This window comes from Phodopus roborovskii, unplaced genomic scaffold (assembly GCF_943737965.1).
Source record: "Phodopus roborovskii unplaced genomic scaffold, PHOROB, whole genome shotgun sequence".
Lineage (NCBI taxonomy): Eukaryota > Metazoa > Chordata > Mammalia > Rodentia > Cricetidae > Phodopus > Phodopus roborovskii.
In genome coordinates this window covers 25627086-25650497 of record NW_026126525.1, presented here as the reverse complement: position 1 = coordinate 25650497, position 23412 = coordinate 25627086, and the positions used below count along the sequence as shown (strand labels likewise).

General features: G+C 39.8%; 1 protein-coding gene across 1 annotated transcript in view; it reads left to right on the top strand.

Annotated features, from left to right (window-relative positions):
- Window positions 1–23412, top strand: part of Cep135 (centrosomal protein 135) — a 54769-nt gene that overhangs the window by 4298 nt on the left and 27059 nt on the right. The window contains exons 3-13 of the mRNA XM_051198188.1: window positions 439–629; window positions 1282–1449; window positions 2409–2550; window positions 4628–4712; window positions 8031–8159; window positions 9796–10011; window positions 12365–12430; window positions 14927–15065; window positions 16288–16511; window positions 19565–19717; window positions 21186–21338. Of these exons, the coding sequence (XP_051054145.1) occupies window positions 439–629; window positions 1282–1449; window positions 2409–2550; window positions 4628–4712; window positions 8031–8159; window positions 9796–10011; window positions 12365–12430; window positions 14927–15065; window positions 16288–16511; window positions 19565–19717; window positions 21186–21338 (1666 nt within the window). The remainder of the gene's footprint in view (window positions 1–438; window positions 630–1281; window positions 1450–2408; window positions 2551–4627; window positions 4713–8030; window positions 8160–9795; window positions 10012–12364; window positions 12431–14926; window positions 15066–16287; window positions 16512–19564; window positions 19718–21185; window positions 21339–23412) is intronic.

The window sequence follows — 23412 nt, the reverse complement described above, 5'->3', positions numbered from 1 at the left end:
AGCGGGCAATCAATACATGTTTACTCAATAAAAAGTCAGTTTTTCAGGGTCCACAGACCTAGAGGAGAAATTGAACCGTGATTTGGCATGGTAACTCATTTGGTTGGGGGCCCTAATCAGGTGTTGCTAAACAATGGGATCTTTAAACTAAAGGTAAAATTATCAATGAAAGTACTTTTAAAACTGCGGGGGAGAAAAAAAAAAAAAAAAAACAACAGTTTCACGTGTTTGTATTTTACAACTTATATTAGCTTGTTTTGAGAAAGTTCTGAGGACTTTTTGATACCTTGAAAGAACATAACTGTTCATTTCTTCTTGTAGATTTGATATTATTTAACATTTTCATTACAATTAAGCCTTTTTAGAAATGTATTTTAAGTTAGTAGACAACTAATAGAATGTTTTCTCGCATTTGCGTTTTCTGTCCTTTAACTCTAGTGATTTGGTTCATACAACAGAGAGCCTGCGGCAGAGCAGGTTGTCCTCGGCAAAGGCGGAGAAGGAAAGTGCCAATTTCGATTTTGTTTTGGAACCTTATAAACTTGAGAATGCAAGGCTGAGTAGGGAGAATAATGAGTTGTATCTGGAGTTGATGAAGCTGAGAGAACACTCAGACCAGCACATTAAAGGTACATGAAATTTGATGAATTTTTAAATGCGGGATCCTTGTCTTCTTTTTTATAAGTTTTATAAGTGGAAAAGGCTGAAGTCTTGTTTTACAATCCTTGATAAGAAATCTAATAGTCCTACTAATAGCTCCATTAATACAGGAAAATGTACTGAATGCTTGAGAGTGGAAGTAAGTGTGCACTCCATAGCATTGTCTTTCTCACTATATGCAGAAGACGTTTTTGATGTGAAATTGGTATAAAGAGTATTCAGTGGCAGAATGGAAGGTTTTCTTGAAACAACTATTGTTTCTGTTACTGAAAAGGAAAGTACTGAGTAGGTAAAAGCCATGGCACTTATTAGGCAGTGTTGAGCCAGGAAGTAGATTTCAAAGGTAAAGGATAATTACTTGTTATTTTACTATGAATTTTATAATCAATAATTTTTCAACTTAAAGCTTACTTACTGGATCAAAGCCATGGTACACATTAGTCATACGCAATAATAGCAAAAACAAAGTTGCCTTTTGTGATTGGTGGGTTATGAGCAGTCATTAGCGGTAGGAAGTGCATTCATTAGCTTTCATCCATCTGTGATGCCCAGGTGGCATCTCTCAGCTTGGTGTGGATGTCTTGATCTTTAGAGTTGTATTTTCATCTTCCTCACTTTAAGAGTTGAAAACTACATTGAAAAAGTGTTCACATGAGACAGAGGATCTGAAATTTCTGAATAACCAGTATGTTCATAAACTCAAACTCTTGGAGAAAGAGAGCAAAGCTAAGAATGAAAAAATCCAACAACTTCAAGAAAAGAATTTGCAAGCTGTAGTACAAACTCCCGGTGAGTCTTCTCCTTCTCAACCATGAAGACAGACTTCCTTGTCACGAGAGACTATTCATTTACAAAGTGCAGTGCTAATCTTGCCAGCTACTGTAAAAGTAAATGGGCTATGAGTTTTATACAACTCCAAGATCAATCTGTCCATTTAAAAACATCCCTATTACTTACAGAGATAATTGCGGAGGTATTCAGTACTAATTCAGATTATAGGTGATTGTCTTACATCCTATTATTTTCTAGTTGTGTTCTTTGGAGTTTTCAGTTATCTGCTCTTTGTATGTTTGTGCAGTAATGTGTGCACGCGCATATGTAGGCCAGAAGTCAACCTCTGGTTTCTTTCTCAATTGCTTTACACTAGATTGTTTTCAGACAGCCTTGGGTGTTTTCAGTGAGCCTTGGGTATGCCTATTAGGCTAGACAGGCTGGCCAGCAAGCCCCAGGGATCTTCCTGTCTCTACCTCCCCAGTGCTGGGATTACAGGCATGGCACCACAAGTAGATTATTTTGCATGGTTTCTGGGGCTTGAACCCAGGTCTCATGCTTGAATGGCAGACATTTTACCAGTTGAGCAATCTCCTAGCCTCCAGTTATCTGTTCTTTTGATGTTTAATAAGCTTGTGTATTTTAGGTCTTACTGTCAGTGTTCCTCACCTGACAGTTGTGTGATGGTGATATTTAACTCATGTCACTGACCACTGCAAGGCACGCTCAGATTTTAATCCTGCTGGAATCTGATCTAGCCTATGGACAGTTTAAACCTGTGTGTGTATGCCAAGCCCACAGGCATAGAAAACTTGTCTTATAGCCTTATTGAATGAGAAACACATTGCTCAGTCAGAGAATATTTACAGATGAGCCCTCTTTATAAGAAAAGGTTGATCTGTGCTGTTCAGTACTTAGAAAAGTGTTCTGGTTCTCCTTGGTTTTAAGACATAGGGACATTGTTTCTCCATTTGTAGGTGGCAAGAAAAGAAGCATTGCATTTAGACGCCAGCGGATGCAAATCGATGAGCCAGCCCCACCCTCTGAGGTCAGCTCCTACCCAGTCCCACAGCCAGAGGACCCATACATCGCAGACCTCCTGCAAGTGGCTGATAACAGGTGTGTTACATACTGGCTTGGCTAAGCTGGGAGTGGTGGAGGTATGCATGGTGTCCTTGAGGACCTGAGTTCGGTCATCATCATCATCTTCGTCCTTGTTTGTAACCAATCTTTTTCTGTTCTGCCTGCCAGCTTCCAAATAATGACACAGAAATTTCTTATTAATTATGAAAACTCGCATATAGCTTAGGCTTGTTCCTAACTAGCTCTTGTAATATTAATCTACATTCTATCACGTGGTGTTACCTCTTTTCCATCTTGTACCTTCTGTCTCCTCTGCATGTTTCCTGGCTTCTCTCATGCACCTCTATTACTTCCTACTTCTCTCTCTGCCTGGAAGTCCTACCTATACCTCCTACCTACCTATTGGCCACTCAGCTCTTTATTAAACCAATCACAGAATACATTCTCATACAGTGTACAAATATCCCACAACATTTGTTGCCTTGTTTGATCGATCACAAGCTGTTTTGTAAGGTATTTAGTGGGAAGGTTTGAGCTTTACATAGGTCCTCAATAGGTGTTTTCAGAATGATATGAACATTTTACTGTTTAAAAACTTTATATTTGAGGTTTCTGCCCATACTTGCTGTAAAATGACCTACTGCTGTTAGGAACCCATTTCAATAGTGTCACTTTGACATTCAGATTCATCTAAGTAGGTTCCATCTTTTACTGGAATCTCTACCACTTCAGACTTATAGCAAAATGCCAGCTGGGCATGAATAGATTGCTAACTTGATCTGAAGTTCTTCTCTCATCCATTCTTTAGCCCTGTATTTATATTTTCTTATATAAATTAGAGTCAGATATAAATTCCATTTAATTAACTATTCATTAGGCCTCCAGGGCGAGACCTTGAGCACATGCCCGGAGATGTCAGAGTGAGGTCATGCTGCTGTTTGGAAATGCTTGCAGTCCAGATGTCTCTGAGAGAGTTATGGTGCTTTAAGGGCAAAAGAGCAAGCTCTAGTGATACTCTAGTGATTCTGGGGAAGGCCAACAAATAGGGGTGCATGTGGAGACAGCGCAGGTGAGGACTTTGTGGTTCATGTAGAGAATACAGAGGAGACTTTTCAGCCGCCCATCATTCTAAAAGAGCTTTGGTGAGATCTGAGGACCACTTCAGTCCTTTATTCTCTCCAATATTATGTGCCCATGTTTATATGGCTACCTTGACCTTTTGTGGTTTGCTCATCTGTTAAGGTTATGGCGAGGCTACCAGGTAGTGTTATTGAAAGAATTGTTTACTGTAGCAGCGCCATCAATCTCTTTTATCTGTTTACTTTGGTGTAACACACACACACACACACACACACACACACACACACACACACACACACGTTTGCATATGGTCTCCTGCAGTAATCTAAGAGTGCTTGCATGTGTCATCTTATCCCTAGCCTAGATTAGTAGAGACTTTTGGCTTTGGTAAGTGTTGGGATGAACTCTCTGCAACCTACTTATTGCAGCTCATGGAATATTTCTCCTTAAAGCAGACCCACTTCAGGCTTTCCTGTCAGAAGTGCGTTATGCCATACCAAAACAATGGAAGCCATGTGGAGTTCAGATGGCTTGGACAGAGTCTTGATCCTGTCAGAGCTTATAAGAAAAGCAGGTTTTGCTGGGGTCACCTGGAAAACTGCTGTTTACTCAGTTTTCTTCTCTCCAGGGTTGGTTAGGGTCAGAAAACACACACTTGTCCCTTGTTTCATTTAGTGATATTGTGAATTTTGAACTAGACCTTGAGTGTCCTGAGCCTAAAAATTGGTAGCTATACCTCAGAGTTGCTCTAAGTATCCAATGGAACAGTGAGGTGATTTATTGCATGATGTATCTAAGTTTATAATCACTCACCTCTCAAGTAATTTTGATTTCTGCTTCTTTAAAATTAGCTCTTCAAGGTGATACTGTATTTAAGCTGAGGTTCTGGAGCCCTTCAGCATAGCACTGCATCCCTCCCCAGAAGCCAGAAGTGGGATTTTATGCAATAGTTACTGTCATGCTTCATTGTATTGTTTTGTCTCTCTTAACCAAAGTCTGTTATATATGCTGACATTGGATATGTATGTTTCAGGATTCAGGAACTTCAGGAGGAAGTCTACCAGCTGCAAGAGAAGTTAATGCTGATGGAAAATGGAGTGAGAGGTTACAGCAAGCAGGTAGGACTTGCTTATTTGTGTGTCTGGGTTGAGTTGTATATGATCTGATCATGACTAGAATTGTCTTATATTTGATATTTCAAATCCCTAGTTTTAAATGCAGTCTATTTTTCCCCAAAGTGCTTGTTAGTCAAGTTAATAGGTAGAGTAGCTCTAGATAGCGGTACCTGGTTCATTCCCTTCATTATTCACTGAGGTGACCAGTAATTTTAGTTTTGTTTTTCCTTTTATTTGAAGTATCTATTTTCCCTAATCAAAAAAAAAAAAATAGCCTAAATAAAAATTGTGTTACTATGTTCATCTCAAGAATAATTTTATTTAAGAATGACAACATACTTTTATAATTATATTTATATGTTTTATAATTATATTTGTTAAGAGGGCTGACTAGATGGCTCAGCAGTTAGAGGTGCTTGCCACCAGGCCTGACTTCCTGATTATCTCCAGGACCCACACAGTGGAGAGAGAGAACCGACTCCCAAAAGTTGTCCTCTGACCTCCATTTATGAGGCATGTACACATACACACACACTATAAATAGATATTTTAAAAAAACACACACACACAGAAGAAAATAATTGTCTTTTTTTTTTTTTCCGTCTTGTTTTTGAGACAGGTTTTTTTCTATGTAGCTCTGTAGATCAGGCTGGCCTCAAACTCACAGAGATCCACCTGCCTCTGCCTCCTGAGTGCACCACCACTGCCTGGCTTGTATTATTATTATTTTTCTTTTATTATTTTCGTTTTTACTAACTGTAAGCCTTTGACAGTTGCTCTTCTGGGTTGCTGCGTCTCAGTGTAGAAGCATTACTTCAGCATGACAGTTTTCTAAGGAGCAAGGGCTAGGCAGATGCTGTTAAATCGTAACCAGAGCGAGCTTTGTGCTTGTGCTATCGTTGGACTCTTGGCTAAACAGCATGCTTTATTTCCTATTGTGCTCACTGAAGTTTGAACTGGGTAATTTTTTTTTCATGTACATGGTTGTTTTTTTTCTTTTTTGCATGATCTGTACATATAACTCTGTATGTGCCAATGTGTTATAACTCTTAGTTTGTAAAGTTCTTTGAAATTATTTGGATTAGAAATGTGTTAAAGGAAGTTCTAATATTGTCAAACCAAACCAACCAACCAAACAAGCAAAAAAAACTTCTTTATGAAGACACTAAGAGCATTGGTTCTCAGTGTGTAGGCCATGACCCCTTTGGGGTCAAATGATGCCCTCACAGGGATCACATATCAGATATTTACATTATGATTCATAACAGTAGCACTTACAGTTATGAATTAGCAATGAAAATAATTTTATGGTTGGGAGTCACCACAACATGAGGGATTGTAAGGGTCATAGCATTAGGAAGGCTGAAAACCCCTGCACTAAAAGTATCACATTTTTATACTGGGGTGTGTGTGGCTCAGGGGTAAAGAACTTGCCTAGCATGAGGCACTGGATTCAATGCTTAACATAGAAAAGAAAGGAAGAAAAAATAAGCACACATTGAATGTCATTGTTACTTTTCAGTTTCTAACCACATTTTCCTGAGTACTTTATGAACAGAAACTGCCCAAACCTTGCCTGCCATTTCTCTGAGGTGACTAAAGTGTTTGGAGGTTGTTGCTTGCCCTTACTGATTAAAGTCCTAGTTGACTGCCCATCCATCTTAGTTGAGTCTTCTCTGCTATTGAGTCTTCTTTTACTTGTGTTTGTTTTCCAGGTTGTGAGGGTCAGAGGTCAGCTCAGTGGTGGGCACTTACCCAGCATGCTGGAAGCCCTGAACTGAAAACAATGACAGCACCCCATACTTTGCTGTTCCTGACCTCTCCTGACAGTCTAATCCCACTTTCTTGGGATATCTCTTTGTTTGTTTCAGTGTGCTGTTTTTACCTTTAAGTAGTGATAAATTGTTCCCGGGGTCTCCTAAGACTTGATGGACAGGGGGTTGTGTAGCAGTACTTCCTCACTGGGACCGCCAGCTCACAAATAATGACACAGAGACTTATTAATTATAAATGCTCAGCCTTAGCTTAGGCTCGTTCCTAACTGGTTCTTATAACTTGGATTAACCCATATTTTTAAAACTGTGTTCTGGCACGTGGTTCATTACCTCATCTCTGTACTGCCCATCCTGCTTCCTTCTCGTCTTGCTGACCACGCAGCCTTTCTTCTTCTCAGAGTTCTCTCTCTGCCCGAAGTCCCACCTATACCTCCTGCATAGGTATTGGCTATTCAGCTTTTTATTAACACCAATCACAGCAATATATCTGTACACAGTGTACAAATATCCCATTGAACATTGGTTCAATGTTCAGTTCTTCACACTTCACTCCAGCAGAGCTTCCTTGCATATTACAGCCCAGTTATGCTGAGCCGTTTCTGCTGCCTCTGATATTTCCCATGAGTTTATGCACTGGTGTCACTGCCTGGAGCACCCCTTTTTTTGGTACAGCATTGCTATAACCTTTATGGGCATCCTGTGTTTAACAAAGTCTTGGTGATTTCATAGGCACAGATGTAGAATGCAGAGTGGGCCACTTTATCCCTTTAAGTGCTGGTGCCACCAATATACCATTTCCTTCACTCTTCTGCTGAAGAAGACTTGTTGTCCAGCAACTACTGGGGTGTTTGCTAGCACTCCTTATTATGTTCTCTGTTCCTGGAAGTCAGAGTCCATTATTTATTCAGCCTTACATAGCTCAGTGTGTGTTCAGTAATTAGTAAGTTGAATCTTTGTCATTGTTGTTTTTCTATTTTTAGGGAAAAACAAGTGTGTGTGTGTGTGTGTGTGTGTGTGTGTGTGTGTGTGTGTGTGTGTGCGCGCGCGCGCGCGCATTATTCCAATTCTTGCATGTGAATTGATGTCAATTTTTGGTTAATAGTTTGTCTTTTGACTATATGTAAATTCAACCCTATTTTCTTTTTTAATACTGAATTTGATAACAACTCAGTTTTTCATGTTTTCCACTTATTCCTTCATTCATTCATTCTAGCAAGAACTGAAGTATGTCAGCATTATTCCAATACTTGAACATGTATAATCTGCCAAGACAATTATTTTCATATAAACAGTTGCCAAACTTGAGAGGAAAAAAAAAGCTTAGATATTCAATTAGAATCAATTCCATAAAAGCACTGATAAGATCTATGTTGACACTATTAATGCTGGTGTGTTCTGTGTTTTCACACATGTATGGTTTCCAGGATAAATAGCTGCTTGTGTGCATTGTTGGGACACAAGGAAAGACATGTCTAAACTAAAGTGCAGGGTTACGGATTTGCTTCACAACCAGTTTACAACTGAAAGCACAAATTTATGTCCTCAGATTGAACTAAGAGAACGAGAAATAGAACGGCTGTCACTTGCTTTGGATGGCGGTCGTTCCCCGGATGTCCTGTCTCTGGAGAATAGAAATAAAACCAATGAAAAGCTTATTGCTCAGTTAAATATTCAGGTAATGGCTCTTAGGGTTATTTCACTAAGTATATAAATATCTGAAAATTTTATAATGATCTGTGGGTTTATAAAAAGTGATGGGTTTGCTCATTGAAGTATTATTTATAAGGGAGTTTTTATTTGTCCCTTTTATTCATTTTGAGACAGGATCTCACTATATAGCCTTGGCTGGCCTAAAACCCTCAATGTAGACCAGACTGGCCTTGAACTCACAGAAATCTGTCTGCCTCTCTGGTTCTGGGATTAAAGGCTTGTACCACCATGCTTAGCTGTGGGGAGTTTCTAGTAGAGCAGAGTATGTAGAAACAAGGGGCAGCTTTCAGAAGCCAGAATGCTCAATGAGGCGACAAGTAAGATAGATCTAGTGTTGCAAACTTAAAAGAAGATCATAAACTCTGGGCAGTACCTTTAGTTTGCTCTTTAAAGACCATGACTGGGTGAGGCATGGTGACACACTACTATGATCTTGCACGGGATGGGGATAGGCAGGAAGATTAGTTTATGGCCAGCCTCAGCCCCATAGTAAATTCTAGACTTCCATGGGTTACATGAGACCCTATCCCCAAAGAACAAAACAATAAAATATATAAATATATATAGAAAACCCAGAGGGATATTTTAAAATATACTGACAAAGTTTATCTTTGTGTGTTGGGGAATTCTTGATGGCTTTGTATATTTACTACTTGATAACTATTTTATACTGTAGAAGATGATTGTAAGGTATACATATGCTTATATTATTATATATAGATTATATATACTGTCTATAATATATGCTATAGTATTCACAACATTATCCATCCACTTTATACTTTACATACATATTATATAGCATATATTAGCATGTAATATGTTATTGGTATATTAATGTGGTAAGAGTGTAGCTTGGTAGTAAAAGGCTTGTGTAACATGAAAGTTGCAAGGCTTATCTTCACCTCTGTCAAGAAATAGTAACATAAATAAAACACAAAGTTTGTGCCATGCTTTGACCTGAGGATGAAGAAGCAGAAGAGCTCTGTAAGGTGTGACACATGAACTTAGATGTTTAAATATGTTGGAGATGTCTGTACGTAGCCAGGTAGAGTTTGTTCAAATATTCAGCATTCAAATATACTGTCCAATGGAAATGTGAATCCAGCCAGATGGATACATTATATTTGTAAATAATGCATTTATCCCAATATATCCAAAACTTCATTTCAGCATGTCATAGTTTTAATTTCCTAAAACAACAACAAAACCCAGAAATTTGAAACTCCATGCACTTTACGTTTATAGAGTGTCTCGGTTTAGAGCCATATTTCAAGTGCTCAGCAGCACTATCTAGATGCTCATAGCTACTCTATTGGGCAGCACAAGCTAATGTCATTGTGACAGTCTTGTCATATTTTTAGACCTCTGTTGGGAACAAGTTCACAAAAATTTCTTATCCTTTCCTTGTGTATGAAAAAATCAAAGCCAGTGGATGGACATATTTTCATTAAGGTACCATTGTCAGTTTGGAGGGGTAAAAAAACAGACAAAAACAGCTGAAAAATACAGTGTTTAGAACTTTTAGTTTGAAAGTTGAGAATTTCAGATAACTTCCCAATTTATGTACTTTTATGACTGTGATTGTAAATTGGCTCCAGGTTGACTTTCTTCAGCAAGCTAATAAAGAACTGGAGAAGCATATTCAAGAACTCATGGAAACCAAGGAAACAGTGACGACCGAAGTTGTAAACCTAAGTAACAGGAATGAAAAGCTCTGCCAGGAGTTAACGGAAATCGACCAGCTAGCTCAGCAGCTGGAAAGGCATAAGGAGGAAGTGCTGGAGACTGCAGACAAGGAGCTTGGGGAGGCGAAGGTGAGGCTGGGTCTGTGCTGTGGAAGCTCACTAGCCCTGAGCACAGTGAGCTGAGCTCAGGAGAGCCATGTTCACAGTGGGGGTGCATGTCTGCCTCAAATAAGCCAAGGGTTTGGGGATTTTTTGTTTTGTTTTGTTTTTGTTTGTTTTGTTTTTTGAGACTGGGTGTCTCTGTAGTTTTGTAGACCAGACTGGCCTCAAACTCACAGAGATCTGCCTGCTTTTGCCTCCAGAGTGCTGGGGTTAAAGGCCTGCATCACCACTGCCCAGCCTACTTTTTATGATCAGTGTCTTACTGGCCTAGAATCAAAACATGTATGAATTGAATTTCTTTTCTTAATTCTTTGACTGTAAGGTTCAGTGTTATGCTAGTCATCCACATGGTATTATCGTTACCTTTGTTAAAAATCACTAGGTCAAAGTGGCAGGTATTTCACAGTGCTGATCAGTATTTTAAAAGTAAATTTATATTTGGAATACATCTTAATGAAATATAATAGGAGAAAAATAAAGCCTTCAGCCAGCCCCAGCTTAGCCTAGATGATCAAAAGGCATTTCATTTTAATATTGAAAATGTGTGCTTTTAAAACATGAATGAGATTTCTTTGAAACAGTGGCTAAAGGCAGTTGTGAGAGGGAGAGTGAGACTAGAGAGCCACACATACCTAGGATACAGTCAGGCTCTCTGGTCATCTATGAGGCGCACTGTAAGTCAATTAAGTAACTAGATGCCACTCGTTAAAGGCTGTGTGCAGGGAGGTGAAGCTCAGTGTGTACATGTGCCTGGGCTCATTCCCCAGTACCACAGAGCTGGTTGTACCCATAGCTTGATAGTATCCTTGGGAACTCTTCCTGCCAAGAGTGCACAGGACCCAGTGTGAAGTCCACTGTTTTGTGCACTGTAAATCACTGCATTCATGTTAGGCAATGCTAACCCCCGGGTTAGTAAACCAGAAGGAAATTATATCAATATAATACAGCTAGTATAGCAAACATACTCAGTGTTGGAAGACTAAAATCAAGAACAAGTCTAGGATACTTTTATTATTTCTGCTAAGTCAGGACTGACACGTGCCTAGAAATCCCAGCATTTGCAGGGAGGCTAAAGCAGGAACACTGTTCTAGGCCAGCCTGGGATACATTCTGAAACTATATCTTAATAAAACTAAGCTAAAACAGTACTGGAAGAGCTTTTCAGCAGATAGATACAAAAATAAAACAGAATAAAGGGCATACAATTTTCAAAAAAAGAGTACATCTGTGATATGACCTCAATTGTGGAAAATCCAAAGATTTGCACATAATGAAATAGAATAAGTTCAACAAAATTACATCTTAAACACACACACACACACACACACACACACACACACACACATACACACACGCCAGCTGATTTAAGACTAAGAAAAACAAATCAACAAAGAAATTCTGTTTTCAGCCACATCAAAAAGAATGAACTTAAGTAGTAAGGTGAAAACTTGAGTTACAACAGAATACTCATGAAAATTAAAGGATGTGTAAGTGGAAAGGCATCCTGTGTGCATTCATCCAGAGACATATGTTGTGAAGCCACATAGTCTGTGAATTCAACTCAAGTCCTATCAGAATACAGTGCCAGTTTTTGCAAAGAGGAAAATAGTCCTGGAGTGTATATGGACTCTGAAGAGACCCGGCATAGCCAGCCAGCGGAAGAAGATGTGGGTTAAGGGTGTGACCCAGTTTGCAGCGTGCTTGCCTCACATGCTTTGAGGCCCTGGGCTTGATCTTCAGAACTGGGGGAAGGTGTGGGGTGTGTAGTTTATATAGTTTTATTTCTGCTTTTCTGGTTTAGTGTATGGCTACATTCTCTGTCATCCCCCTCTTGCTCTACCCCTTTTTGTACATTCTGTGCTTTTATATTCAATGCTTTGAATGTGGCCCTTCATGGCCTATTGACAAGTCCCACAGCTGTCAACTCGATGCAACACAAGATTTGCTGTTGGATCACAGTATTTCAAGGGCATTCTGCTCTCTCAATTGTAATGTAAGAGATCCAGGCTGGTAAAAGCAGCCCAAGAGCAGTGAAGAGGATGGTTAGGAAATGACCACCATCATTTCCCAAAGCTGAGGCCTAAGAAGGGAAAGTTGAAGTGGTTCTCTACTTGATAAGTGAATCCACACAGGCATTCAGGACACCACAGTATTAAACAGAATCTCATCTCAGCTTCACTCTATTCACTGACACTGAGCATTAGCCTAGAGTCTCAGACCTTGCTGATAGAGTGCAAACCAGCTGGTCTTATTCCTTATGCCATGGTAATGTATAGTCTTAGGGTCTTAGATGCTCACCTAACAAGCTTTTTATTCCTAGAAAGAGATTAAAAGAAACCTCTGTGAAATGCGGAACCTTGAGGAAAAAATGTCTAAACTTCAACTGGTAAGTTGGTGTCATACTGTTGCCAGTGTTCCCAGCATGGGATTGATGCCTGGTTGTATACGTCTATTGAAAAACAATGTTTATGGATAATGTGCAGTCATTTTAGTGGGCTGTGTGGTTTTAGCAGTCACAGAATTGAATAGCCATCACTGCTAATCCCAGAACATTATCACTCTAGAAAGAAACCCTACACCCACCTGTAGTTACCCATTACCTCCTGCTTAGCTCCTGACAACCATTTACTAGGTTCTCATTCTGACGGTTTTGTATAAATGGATCATGTATTGTGTGACCTTTTGCATCAGGTCTTTAACTTGGCGTCTTTTCAAGGTTTATGAGGTCATAACATGAATGGGAACTCCATTCCTGTCCATAGCTGAGTGATAATGTTCCACAGTGTGGTTATGCAATTTCATCATTTTATCACTCTCTAACTTTGGGTTTATAGGTAACACTGAAAGTATGAGACACTGGTAGGAACTCTGTATCCCTCTAACTACTTTATGGCTTGGCAGTTTACTAATAATTGATCAGAAACTGGTATTTGTTGATTATTATTAGAAGTATTTGTTCTTCTTTTAATTGTTTTGCTTGTGTAACTCAAGCTATTTTCTTAGTCATCATGCTTGTCCCTATAACCTTTGGTGACAAAGGCAGGCTTCATCCCAAGAGAACCCTTAATACAGGGGCTTATTGTGGAATTAGGAGGTCTTATAGGCTAAAACTGATAGTCACTTAGAGATGGAGGGCTCTCTTCCTTGTGATAGCCTGCTATGTTGGAAGAGTAAGCAGAGACCAACAGTAACTTGCACCTCTTCATTATGTATAGTCTACGCTGCTGTATTCTGGTGACATGCTGTTTCTGTGGAATAGTAGACTGTATGCACTGTTTGTGGATTTTTGTACACATAGTATCAACAGCACATAATAGTGGCTTCATGACTGACAGTGAGACTTTCAAGGAGAAAAGGTCATTCGGACTCACTGACTGCATTTTAAATAACAGCAAGATTTGCAAGAGATGACTTACAATCAAGAAATTTCACCCTATGCATCTTTGAAGCAGTGTGCTAAAGGCATTTTGAAAGTGAAAGTGAGAGTATAGAACTCACACATATGCATGTGTGCAAGAGACTGTTCACTCTTGTCTGCACATTGTGAGTGTTGAGGATGATTGACAGTGCTTGTTTCAGATCCATGATCGAGTCTCTGTAATGTTGGCTGACACTGTCAACAGTTTCTTATGTTTTCTGTTAGCTTTGTATATTATGTATTTCTGAGATAATGATAATTGATAGCTAATGTTCACTTGCACTTGCTATGGCAGAAACAGTGACTATGTGGCTGGGTCTATACTGTTACACTCTTTAAACGTAGGCATTAATAAATTGTGTTGTGCACAAACATAGTCATTTAGAGAGAAGTAGGACAATATGCTAAATAAACAAATGAATAGCAAACAAAATATAAGGGTTCTACCTTCCACAAAAGAGCATTGTTAGCATTTGTCACTATGGGTTTTATGGTATGTTTGCTTTATATGTTGTTTTTTTGTGGGGTTTTTTTTTTTTTTGCTTTCTTTTAATTTTTATAATCAATATATTTAGATTTTTTTTTCTCCCCTAGCTCCTCTCATATCTTCCCTCTCTACCCATCTTTATCTCTCTTTCTTACTATTTCTCCCTCTCTCCATCCTTCCCTCCAAACAAAACAAAAGCAAATATCAAAACAAAAGAAAACCCAGTAAGACAAAAAAATACCAAAACAAAGCAAAATATGCATACAAAAAACATGGAGTCTGTTTTGTCTGGCCAGCTAAGCATGGGGCCTGTCCTGGAGTGGAGTTAATATACAAAAAAGCACTTCACTGGAGAAAATTGATTTTCCCTTTCCCAGTAGGTGTCAATTGTAGATAGCTTCTTAGTTAGGGGTGGGAGACTGTGTCCATTTTCCCTTCTCTACTGGGACTACATCTGGCCATGAACCTGAGTGACCTGTGTGTAATGCCAGTCTCTGTGAGTTCATTTGTGCATCAGTCCTGTTGTGTCTTGAAGACATTGTTTCCTTATAACCATCCACCATCTTTCGCTCTTATATTCTTTCTGGATACTCTTCCACAGAGGACCCTGATCCTTGAGGGGAGGGTTTGATAAAGACATCCCATTTAGAACTGACTGCGCCAAAGTCTCTCACTCTTTTCACATTGTTCAATTATGGGTCTCAGTGTTTGTTCCCATCTACTATGAGAAGAAACTTCTCTGATGAAGAGTTAAATGTGGCAGTGATCAGAGTTCCAGGCCAGTGTGCAGACTGTGGGTCCTAGGGGTAGAGGGCTTAAAAGTATGTTCATGTACACACACACACACACACACACATGAATTGCTATTATATATCTATATACATACATATGCTTATAAAGTATCCATTCACCTATAAGTATTAGAAATGTTTAATAAAGTTATTAGAATACTTAATTATAGAATTACTGTTTTGTAGGAATTAGACTTATGCCATAAGGAAAAAGAGAGACTAAATGGTGAACTCCTTCTGAAATCAGACCTGGAAACTGTTGTTCATCAACTTGAACAAGAAAAATACAGACTTAGCAAAAAGTTGGAAAGTTTTGCAGTCACAGGTAAGATGCCAAATGTAAGTTTAAAAAGGGATTTGCTCTCACCATGTTGTTGCTATTAGTAGATGATCATTCATACATTCATCTAATAACCACATGTTGGGCACTTGCTGTGAACCAGAAATGATGCTAGGCAGTGTGGACATGGTAGGAATCCCTCCCTGTGTTATGACTGGTTGTCACAGGAGAGACTTCTGAAGTATTTACAGTGGAAGTGTATGCTTCTTTGAGGCAGCCTGAGAAGACCGTTCTGAAATATCAGACATTGAAGTACAGAGCCTTTAAGCGAATGCCATTTAATCCCTTAAAATCCACGCTTATGTCTCTTTGATCACCCCCTACTCCACTCCGTAGCTCCTCACTGCATTCCAGGTGGCTCCTGTCCCTGCCTCACCAGCCAGCAGAACTGTCCTTTCCAATGTATTTGGACATGGCACTGAATGCAGCCAGTGCTCTTTTCTTGTTAGCTTGTTTCTTTTTTAACATTTACTGCAGTTGCTCATCCCTTCTTGCTTTCCTCTCTGGTCATTCCTTCTTCGGATGAAATGGCCAGTTCATAAATTTTCTAATTCCATGGATTAGCCAGTGGCATCTAGTAAATTGTACATCTGCTAAGGGAATGAAGGGGAATATGGCAGTATCGCATACATCATGAAAATGGCTCTACATCAGTGTCATGGGTGTCAGTTCCACAGGCTGAACTCTGTGAAAATAATCTTTATAATCAAAACTAATCATTGTGAGCTGGGTTGTTTATAGTGGTATATTCCTACAGCCCCAGGCACTTAACACACACAAGGCCTCTAAAGCAGAAAGCTACTATTTATGCTTATTGGAAGAAAACAATGAGTTGTTTTGGTTTCTTTGTGCATGTATTAAATTCAAGTTGAGTGAGGTGTGTACCTGCAGGGTTGCTTACAAGTGCTTTTCTTCCAGTGCTCTTTTAGGGTTTCTAGGATGCCCTGCTTGGAAATTCATTGCTTTCTTTTATGATACCAAATAGTGTCCTACTGTGATGACATCAACAGGGGGTGGGGTGGGGTGGGGGGGGTGGTTACCTTCACTTGTTGATCACTTCTCATTCTCAATATTTACCAGATTTGTGTGATCCTTGTGGTTGACACATAGAACAGGGTTGCTAGTAGTTTCCATCCTGTAAATTATTTATTTATTTGACTAATCCACATTATATCCTCAATGTTATCTTAACGACTTTAATCTGCAGAAAGAGAACTGACTTTGGAAGTTGAGAGGATGAGGCTAGAGCACGGAATAAAACGCCGAGAAAAGTCACCCTCCCGTTTAGATACATTCCTGAGAGCCATAGAGGAGGAACGAGACTATTACAAGAAAGAGCTGGAGAAACTCCAGCATATCATCCAGCGAAGAACTTATTCTGTGAATTACTATGCCCGGGAAAAATCCTCAATGTACAAATGCTCAGAAAAGGTAATACTGTTCCTAAGAGTAATCAAAAGGATACATGCATGTACGTGTGTGTGTACGTGTGTGCGTGCACACGTGTGTGCCTGTGATAAACATGGTTTTATTGCTGTATTTTAAGTACAACATCATTAATACATGCTTTAAGAAGTTCTAATCTTGATTTTTGTTTTTTCTATAACTTGCAATATGGGGAAACCCTGCATTGTTAGGAAAACTACCCAGCAATAAAGGAAACCATTTTGATTCCTGTAAATTTAGCTTGAATAGCTGAGCCATGTGAGAGGCCTGTAGGCTTTCAGAAGCCAGACCACAAAGACTCACAGTACTATACATTTCTGCTCTTTCCAGGATTTATGTTCTGTAACAGCTGCACTTTCCCTCTGCTAACAGAGTAGATCTGTCCTCATGGCACACAAGTCTGTCTTTATGTCATTCCCAGCTTTGTTGGTCGAGTTAAGAGCATCATCGCTTCCAATAACTGTTTCACAGCGTCAATAACACGCTGCAGGCGTGGTGGGTGACTGTGGATTAGCACGTGAATGAAATGAGTGTGTGAGAGACAGTTGTGAGCATGGAGACCTGGGGATTGCATTGCCCACATAGAAGTCAGCATTTTGAGCATGTGTGGAAGCACTTTGTTAGCAGACAACAAAGAGCTCTCTCAATCTGGACTTGGTACTGCCTGTAGCTGTCAGCTTCCTGCTTCGTGGTACGCTGGTGAGCAGAGTTTCTTGGAATTACAATAAATCAGGAAAATTATAGGCATGTTTAATATGAGTGATCTTTATTATCCCTACCTCATTAAGCTGCTCTTGTCTTTGATGGGAGCATTTCCCTTTTAACAGTCTGAGTGTGAGGACAGCACTAGGCTTTGGAACTGGGAAGTCTGATACCAGGCCCAGCTTCTTGAACCAGCTTCTGATAAACCTTGGAGAAGCTGACCTCATACAGCCCCAATTCCTCACATGCGGATCCAGAAAAGGAAAAAAAAAAAAAAAAAAAACTACCCCTTCTAGAAAGATTGAATGTGATCATTGACAAAAGGGAGTGTGTACTTCCTAACTAGGAAACAGTTTGTTTCTTTATTGCTTGCTGTTTTAAAGCAGCTCTGATCTGTGTGGTTAAGTTCAGTAGAGATATACTGTCTTCTATGAATGAAGCATGTAATGTAGAGATAATGTTGATAGTTCCTAGCCCATTGAGGTGGCTTACATCTGTAATCTCGGTGTTGTGGGAGGGGCTGCAAATTCAAGGCCTGGCTGGCTGCAAAGCAAGTTCCAAGGCAGCCAGGGCTATCTACTGAGACCCTGTCTCAAAATAAGGAAAAAGGAGAAAAGGAGTTCCTGATGCTGTCCCCTGAGCACTGTGCATGTTGCTTGGTAATGTGTTGAGAATAATAGAGTGGAGAGGGGGTATTAATTAACATCCATTGCATAGTATTATCATAACTATTACATACAAGATAACTTTATGATCTCATTTAAGTGTTAATGAAGACTGTACAGGAACAACTCACATGGGTTTTACATACATCTCAACTATATGGAGAATCTGGAAGGGTTCCTTATGGAACCTTTATAGAAAGTGACATTTAAGCTGAGGTATAGACAGAAATGAAAACAGGCATGGATCTTTATTTATTGCACTACTTTTCCAGGGTCTGTGCATACTATATTCTGTAAGATCTTAGGTCACAGGTTTTCCTCTATGGTTTTCTGCTCTTGTGTAGCTTCCCCTTAAATGTGTTCATGGTGCCCTGCTGTGTCCATCATACTTTAATTGTTCTTGTTTAACAAAAGGATAGCTCATTCCTCTGTGGAAGCTACCTCACACATCTCTACCATTTACTGAGTCTTCACTGGTATTGTATATGTTCAGTAGATGTCAGATAACATAAGCCAAGACTCTTTCCAAAAGTATTACTTTACCTTTGTTATGTCAAAACACCATGACCAAGGCAACTTATAAAAGAAAGCATTCAATTAGGCTTATGGTTTCAGAGGGATCAAATCCTGGAAAGCAAAGCAAAGGAGTGGCAGGAACAGTTGAGAGTTCAAATTTGGATCCCCAGATAGGAAGCAGAGGGCACATTGGGGAAGGGAGTCTTTTGAAACTTCAAAGCCTGCCCCCAGTGACACTTCCTCCAACAAGACCACACCTCTCAATCCTTCCCAAACAGTTCCAGCAACATAGGACTAAATATTCAAACATGGGAGCCTATGGGGCCATTCTTATTTAAACTGCCACACTAATATAGCAGTTTATCAGGATTTCTGTATCTATGTCATTGACATTAACATACTATAAATTGACCATTCTCATTTTCATAGCAGTGATGACTGGATCCTTTGAATTATACTACAATAGTAGATCTATTCTTAGAAATGTTGGAAATCAGAGGAATGTTGGAAGAAATGTTGCTTAGTCAGTAAAAATCCCAATATATACTGTCTGGTAGCAATATTTATGCTTGTACCATTGCTCAGATAGACCTCATGAGGGTATGAAGCTGGGGAAACTGGGGCTGTTATACCTGAGATGGCAACCTTAGTGGTCAATCATAGGAAACAGGTACACAGTACCTTCCTGGGCTCTTTCTTGGCAAAGAGTTATAAAGTGATGACTCTGAAAACTTACCATACATCAGAATGACATGGCAGACTTGACAAAATGTGCTATATCCTGCTCCCAAAGATTCTAGCATGGACCCTCAGCTTCATTTGTATACAATGAAGTTGTAGGGCTGCTGATCTCCTGGGCTGGAGTTTAGGCGGCACCACTGATGTGTGATAGGAGCGACTAAGGAGAGCAGCTTTGGAGGCATCTAATGAGATCTGCACAGGTGGCATTACTGGCAGCCATGTGCCTCCTGCGGCCCCATGCCGGGGAATTTGCACCATTACTGCCAGTGCTTTCATCTGCTCCCATGCTATTTATTCTTTAATTACATTAAAAGACCTGTTCTGTCTGCGAGCCTGGTTCAGCCAGTGTCTCTGTGACAACCACAGGGCTGTAATTATAACAAATGATGATGTGTATCTTTTTCATTGTTTCAGGGGGATCACAATTCAGACGTTCATCAGATCACAAGAGAAAGAGATGAGCTTCAGCGAATGCTAGAAAGATTTGAAAAGTACATGGAGGATATACAGTCCAATGTGAAACTGCTCACAGCGGAAAGGGATAAACTCAGTGTCTTGTATAACGAAGTAAGCAATTGGTCCCAATTAATCCAACAGGTCATTTAAAATCAGTTGGCTGTAATGGAATCACTGTGAGTCCTGCATGTTTTCCCAGCACGTGGGACTCATGATTTCCCTTCCCAATTAAGATGAAAAGTAGTAGTAGTTTTGACTGTCATCTTCTTCTCAAAACAGATACTTCTCTTTTATGTTTGTTCTCCCTCTTTTCTAGCTTATCAGTGTGCCAGGTCAGTTATATTCTCTTTGTTCTAAAACTAACTGAACAGACCTTAGCTGTCTCTGTACCAAAATTTTCTTCAGCTTTAGACATGCTATCACATATCTGAATCTCAGGGATAAACTGGTTATACAGCCACTGTTTGAAATACTAGCTCTCAGTTAGCCTCTATGTGTAGAAGGAAGTTTCTGTCCCACCCAGTCCTGTAGCCACTTAGTTCCAAATAAACACACAGAGGCTTGTATTAATTATAAAGTGTTTGGCCCATTGTTCAGGCTTATTACTATCTAGCTCTTACAACTTAAATTAACCCATAATTCTTATCTGTGTTTAGCCATGTGACTTGGTACCTTTTCTCAGTAAGATGTTCTCATCTTGCTTCCTCTGCACCTGACTGGCAACTGTGTCTCTGCCTTTCCCCTTCCCAGAATTCTCCTAGTCTGCTAGCCCCTCCTATACTTCCTGCCTGACTGCAGGCCAATCAGCCTTTTATTAAACCAATATGAGGGACAAATCTTTACAGTGAATGAGAGCACTATCCCACATCATCTGTGTATGAGGAGATGACTCAGTTGTTCGAGTGCCTGCCACACAAGCTTGAGGACCTGAGGTCAGATCCCAACACATGAAAGCAGCATGGTGGCTCTCATCTATAATCTTAGCACTTGAGGGGCCAAGACAAGTGGGTCTCCAGAGCCTATTAGCCTAGGCTAGCCAGTCTGTGAGAGACGGTGGTGCATGCATGCTCTGAGCTTTGCTCCTGGGGAAAATCTACTCTGGAGAGGCCAGCACTGCCACAGCTTGGCCCACTACGGAGTCTGAGCTGGCACAGAGGGTGAGTTGACTGAACAAATCCTGGAGTCTGGTTTGTTGCACACCTATCTCTTATGAAGTCCCTTACTATTTTGACAGGAGGGATAGACATGTAAGTTAAAAGAGACATTGACTTTTGTGAGTGTTTCTAGTACCCACTTCTGAAGTTTCCCCACAGTAGACTTAGCTCTCAGCTTTCTTGAGTCTACCTAGTTAATTTTTCTCTGCTGTCTGCTTCTAGTTTCCAGTGTTTTGTGGCTGCATTTTCTCTTAGTCTTCTTGCCTTTGGGACTTTAGTGTTCCATTTTAACCCTTTTAATCTTATATTTATTGGTTTTGGGGAAGAAAAAGGAAGTAGCAGGTATTTAATGTATCCTTACCCCATACCCTTTTTAAAATGATGGACTATATCCGAAGTACTTTTCTATCTTCTAATGCATCAAGGCAAAGGAAGAGTTATCTGCCCTGAAAGAGGATTCCTCAAATAAGACAGTCTCCAACAGTCGTGTTAGTTGTATGGAAAAGGAGAAAGAGCGCGTATTATCTGACTTACGAAGAATTACAGCAGAAAAGGAAGCTCTAAGAGAAAAGTTGAAAGTAAGTAATTCAGTTTGCATCATTTTGAAAGGCACCTGTTGACTGTGCCCTCCCCGACTGCCTTCCTTTGTAACTGCACTTTCCTGTGAAGTTTCTGTGGAGAACACACATGGAGCTGGGGCTTGCATAGCAGCATGCCAGCCCAAGCTGAGCTGCCTCGTTTGTGTGTGACGGTAGCTAGAATTATTCCATCATGGATAAAGTGCTGTCCATAGCTGCTTTCATATCATGGTAGCAGAGTTGGGAAGTCACAGCAGACAAATCCCAAGACATTCCTATTCAGTCCTTGCAAAAGAACCAAGCCACACCCTGAACTCGGGATTGTTGTAGGTCAATAGGTCAATAGTAGTGTTCTTTTCTTCTTTACATAATGACAATGGTTATTTTTCACCTAGCAGACAATTTACCCATTTAATGAAAGGGATAGTTCAGTGGCTCTTGCTATCCCTTTTCTCCCTATTTTTCTTTTATAATTTGCACCATAATTAATCTTAGAAAAACTCATTATCACAGACCAAAACCTTGTATCCATTATAATAGCTTCAGCTTTCCTTAGCCTGCTCATCTGTGAGCAATACTGATTCACTTTCTGCCTCTCTGCCTCTGCCTTCTCTGGACATTTCATGTGAACTGAATCATTAAACATGGGTTGGTTTTTTTCATTTTGTGGTGTTGGGCATTGAACCCAGAGTCTAGCATGTACAAGACAATCACTCAACCCCTGAACTACATCCCAAATCCACATGTGTGTTTTAATGTTTGGTGTCTCTCATCTTGATATCTTTAAGGTTCACCCATGAGTAATGTTTGTATGTGTTTGTGTGAAGTTTTTGTTTCTCTTGGGTAGATTATAATTCTTAGAATTGCTCCCTAGTAAGTGTATTAATATATACAAAGCATTATCTCATAGCATATCCACATAGTTAGTTCTGAGTGTTCTTATTGTGGAAGCCATAGTTACTTCCAGTTAATATCATGAAATAAATGCATTGCAGCTAACCACTAAAATTAGGAACAAAAAATAAACACTTTATGCATAGTCTTTATGCTACAAATTTTCAGTTAAAGTTATATACCCAAAGACAGTGTAAGAATGTTTTTAATTAGAGTCTTTTGGAGTGCTGCCTTCTAGAAAAAAAAAAAAATCAGTTAAAATTACCAGAGAGAAAACTTCTGTTCAATATGGCATCCGTTAGCACAGCCACTCACTTACCCTTTTCCATATCTGTTGTAATGACCAGAAATGTAAAAATAGACTTTTAAAAAACCATATTAGTACTAGCAGCTAAGAAAAACAGCATTGAGATTAGCAGAACCCTTCTGGGTTGTAGGAGGTGGGCTTTTGTGAATTTCCAAGAGACCTTTCCTTTGAAAACAACACTATTCATCTGACTCCTCCAGCCTTCTGGAGTGTTTCCTGTCCGTCTTCCCAGAAGCCATTATGACTAAGCTCTCCCTGAAAGCTCGAGTGACAGCTGTCAACCAAGGCCATCAGTGCTGCCTCCTGAACAGCTAAGCCTTTTCCTCAGAAGGGTTCTGTTCCAAGTGCTTTTAACTGTCACAGTAGTTCTTCACAAAAGCCTTTTCTGATAGTTTCTGTTTACAGATAGAGACCTGAGTTATGATGAACTTAAATGTCTTGCCTAGCCTCACCCATCTGTATTTACCTGTCCATGTGTCTCCCCACCTTCTGCCCCACCTTGTTATGATTATCCTCTCACATGCATTATTATAGTGGGACCCTTTGTGCTCTGATGCATGTTTAACATTGATTTTAGACTCGCCTTTTAATGATGTAAATCTGGTCATGCTACTTCTAGTAAAGTTCATTACTTGTTGCAAGACCATTAGCAGTCACCCTGGCCTGTCATCTTTTTCCCAGCACTCATTTTTGCTATTTCCTACTCCTTTTCTTTCAAGGCCCCTGGCTTAAGAGACCATTTCTTGACATAAATTTTCTACACAGACAATCCTCCACCTCGTCAAATGTCCTTCTTTCTCTGCCTTGACTTGCCCTTTAATCCCAGGTTAAACATCAGAGAGTGAGCACCACATTCTAGATCCATTTTGATAT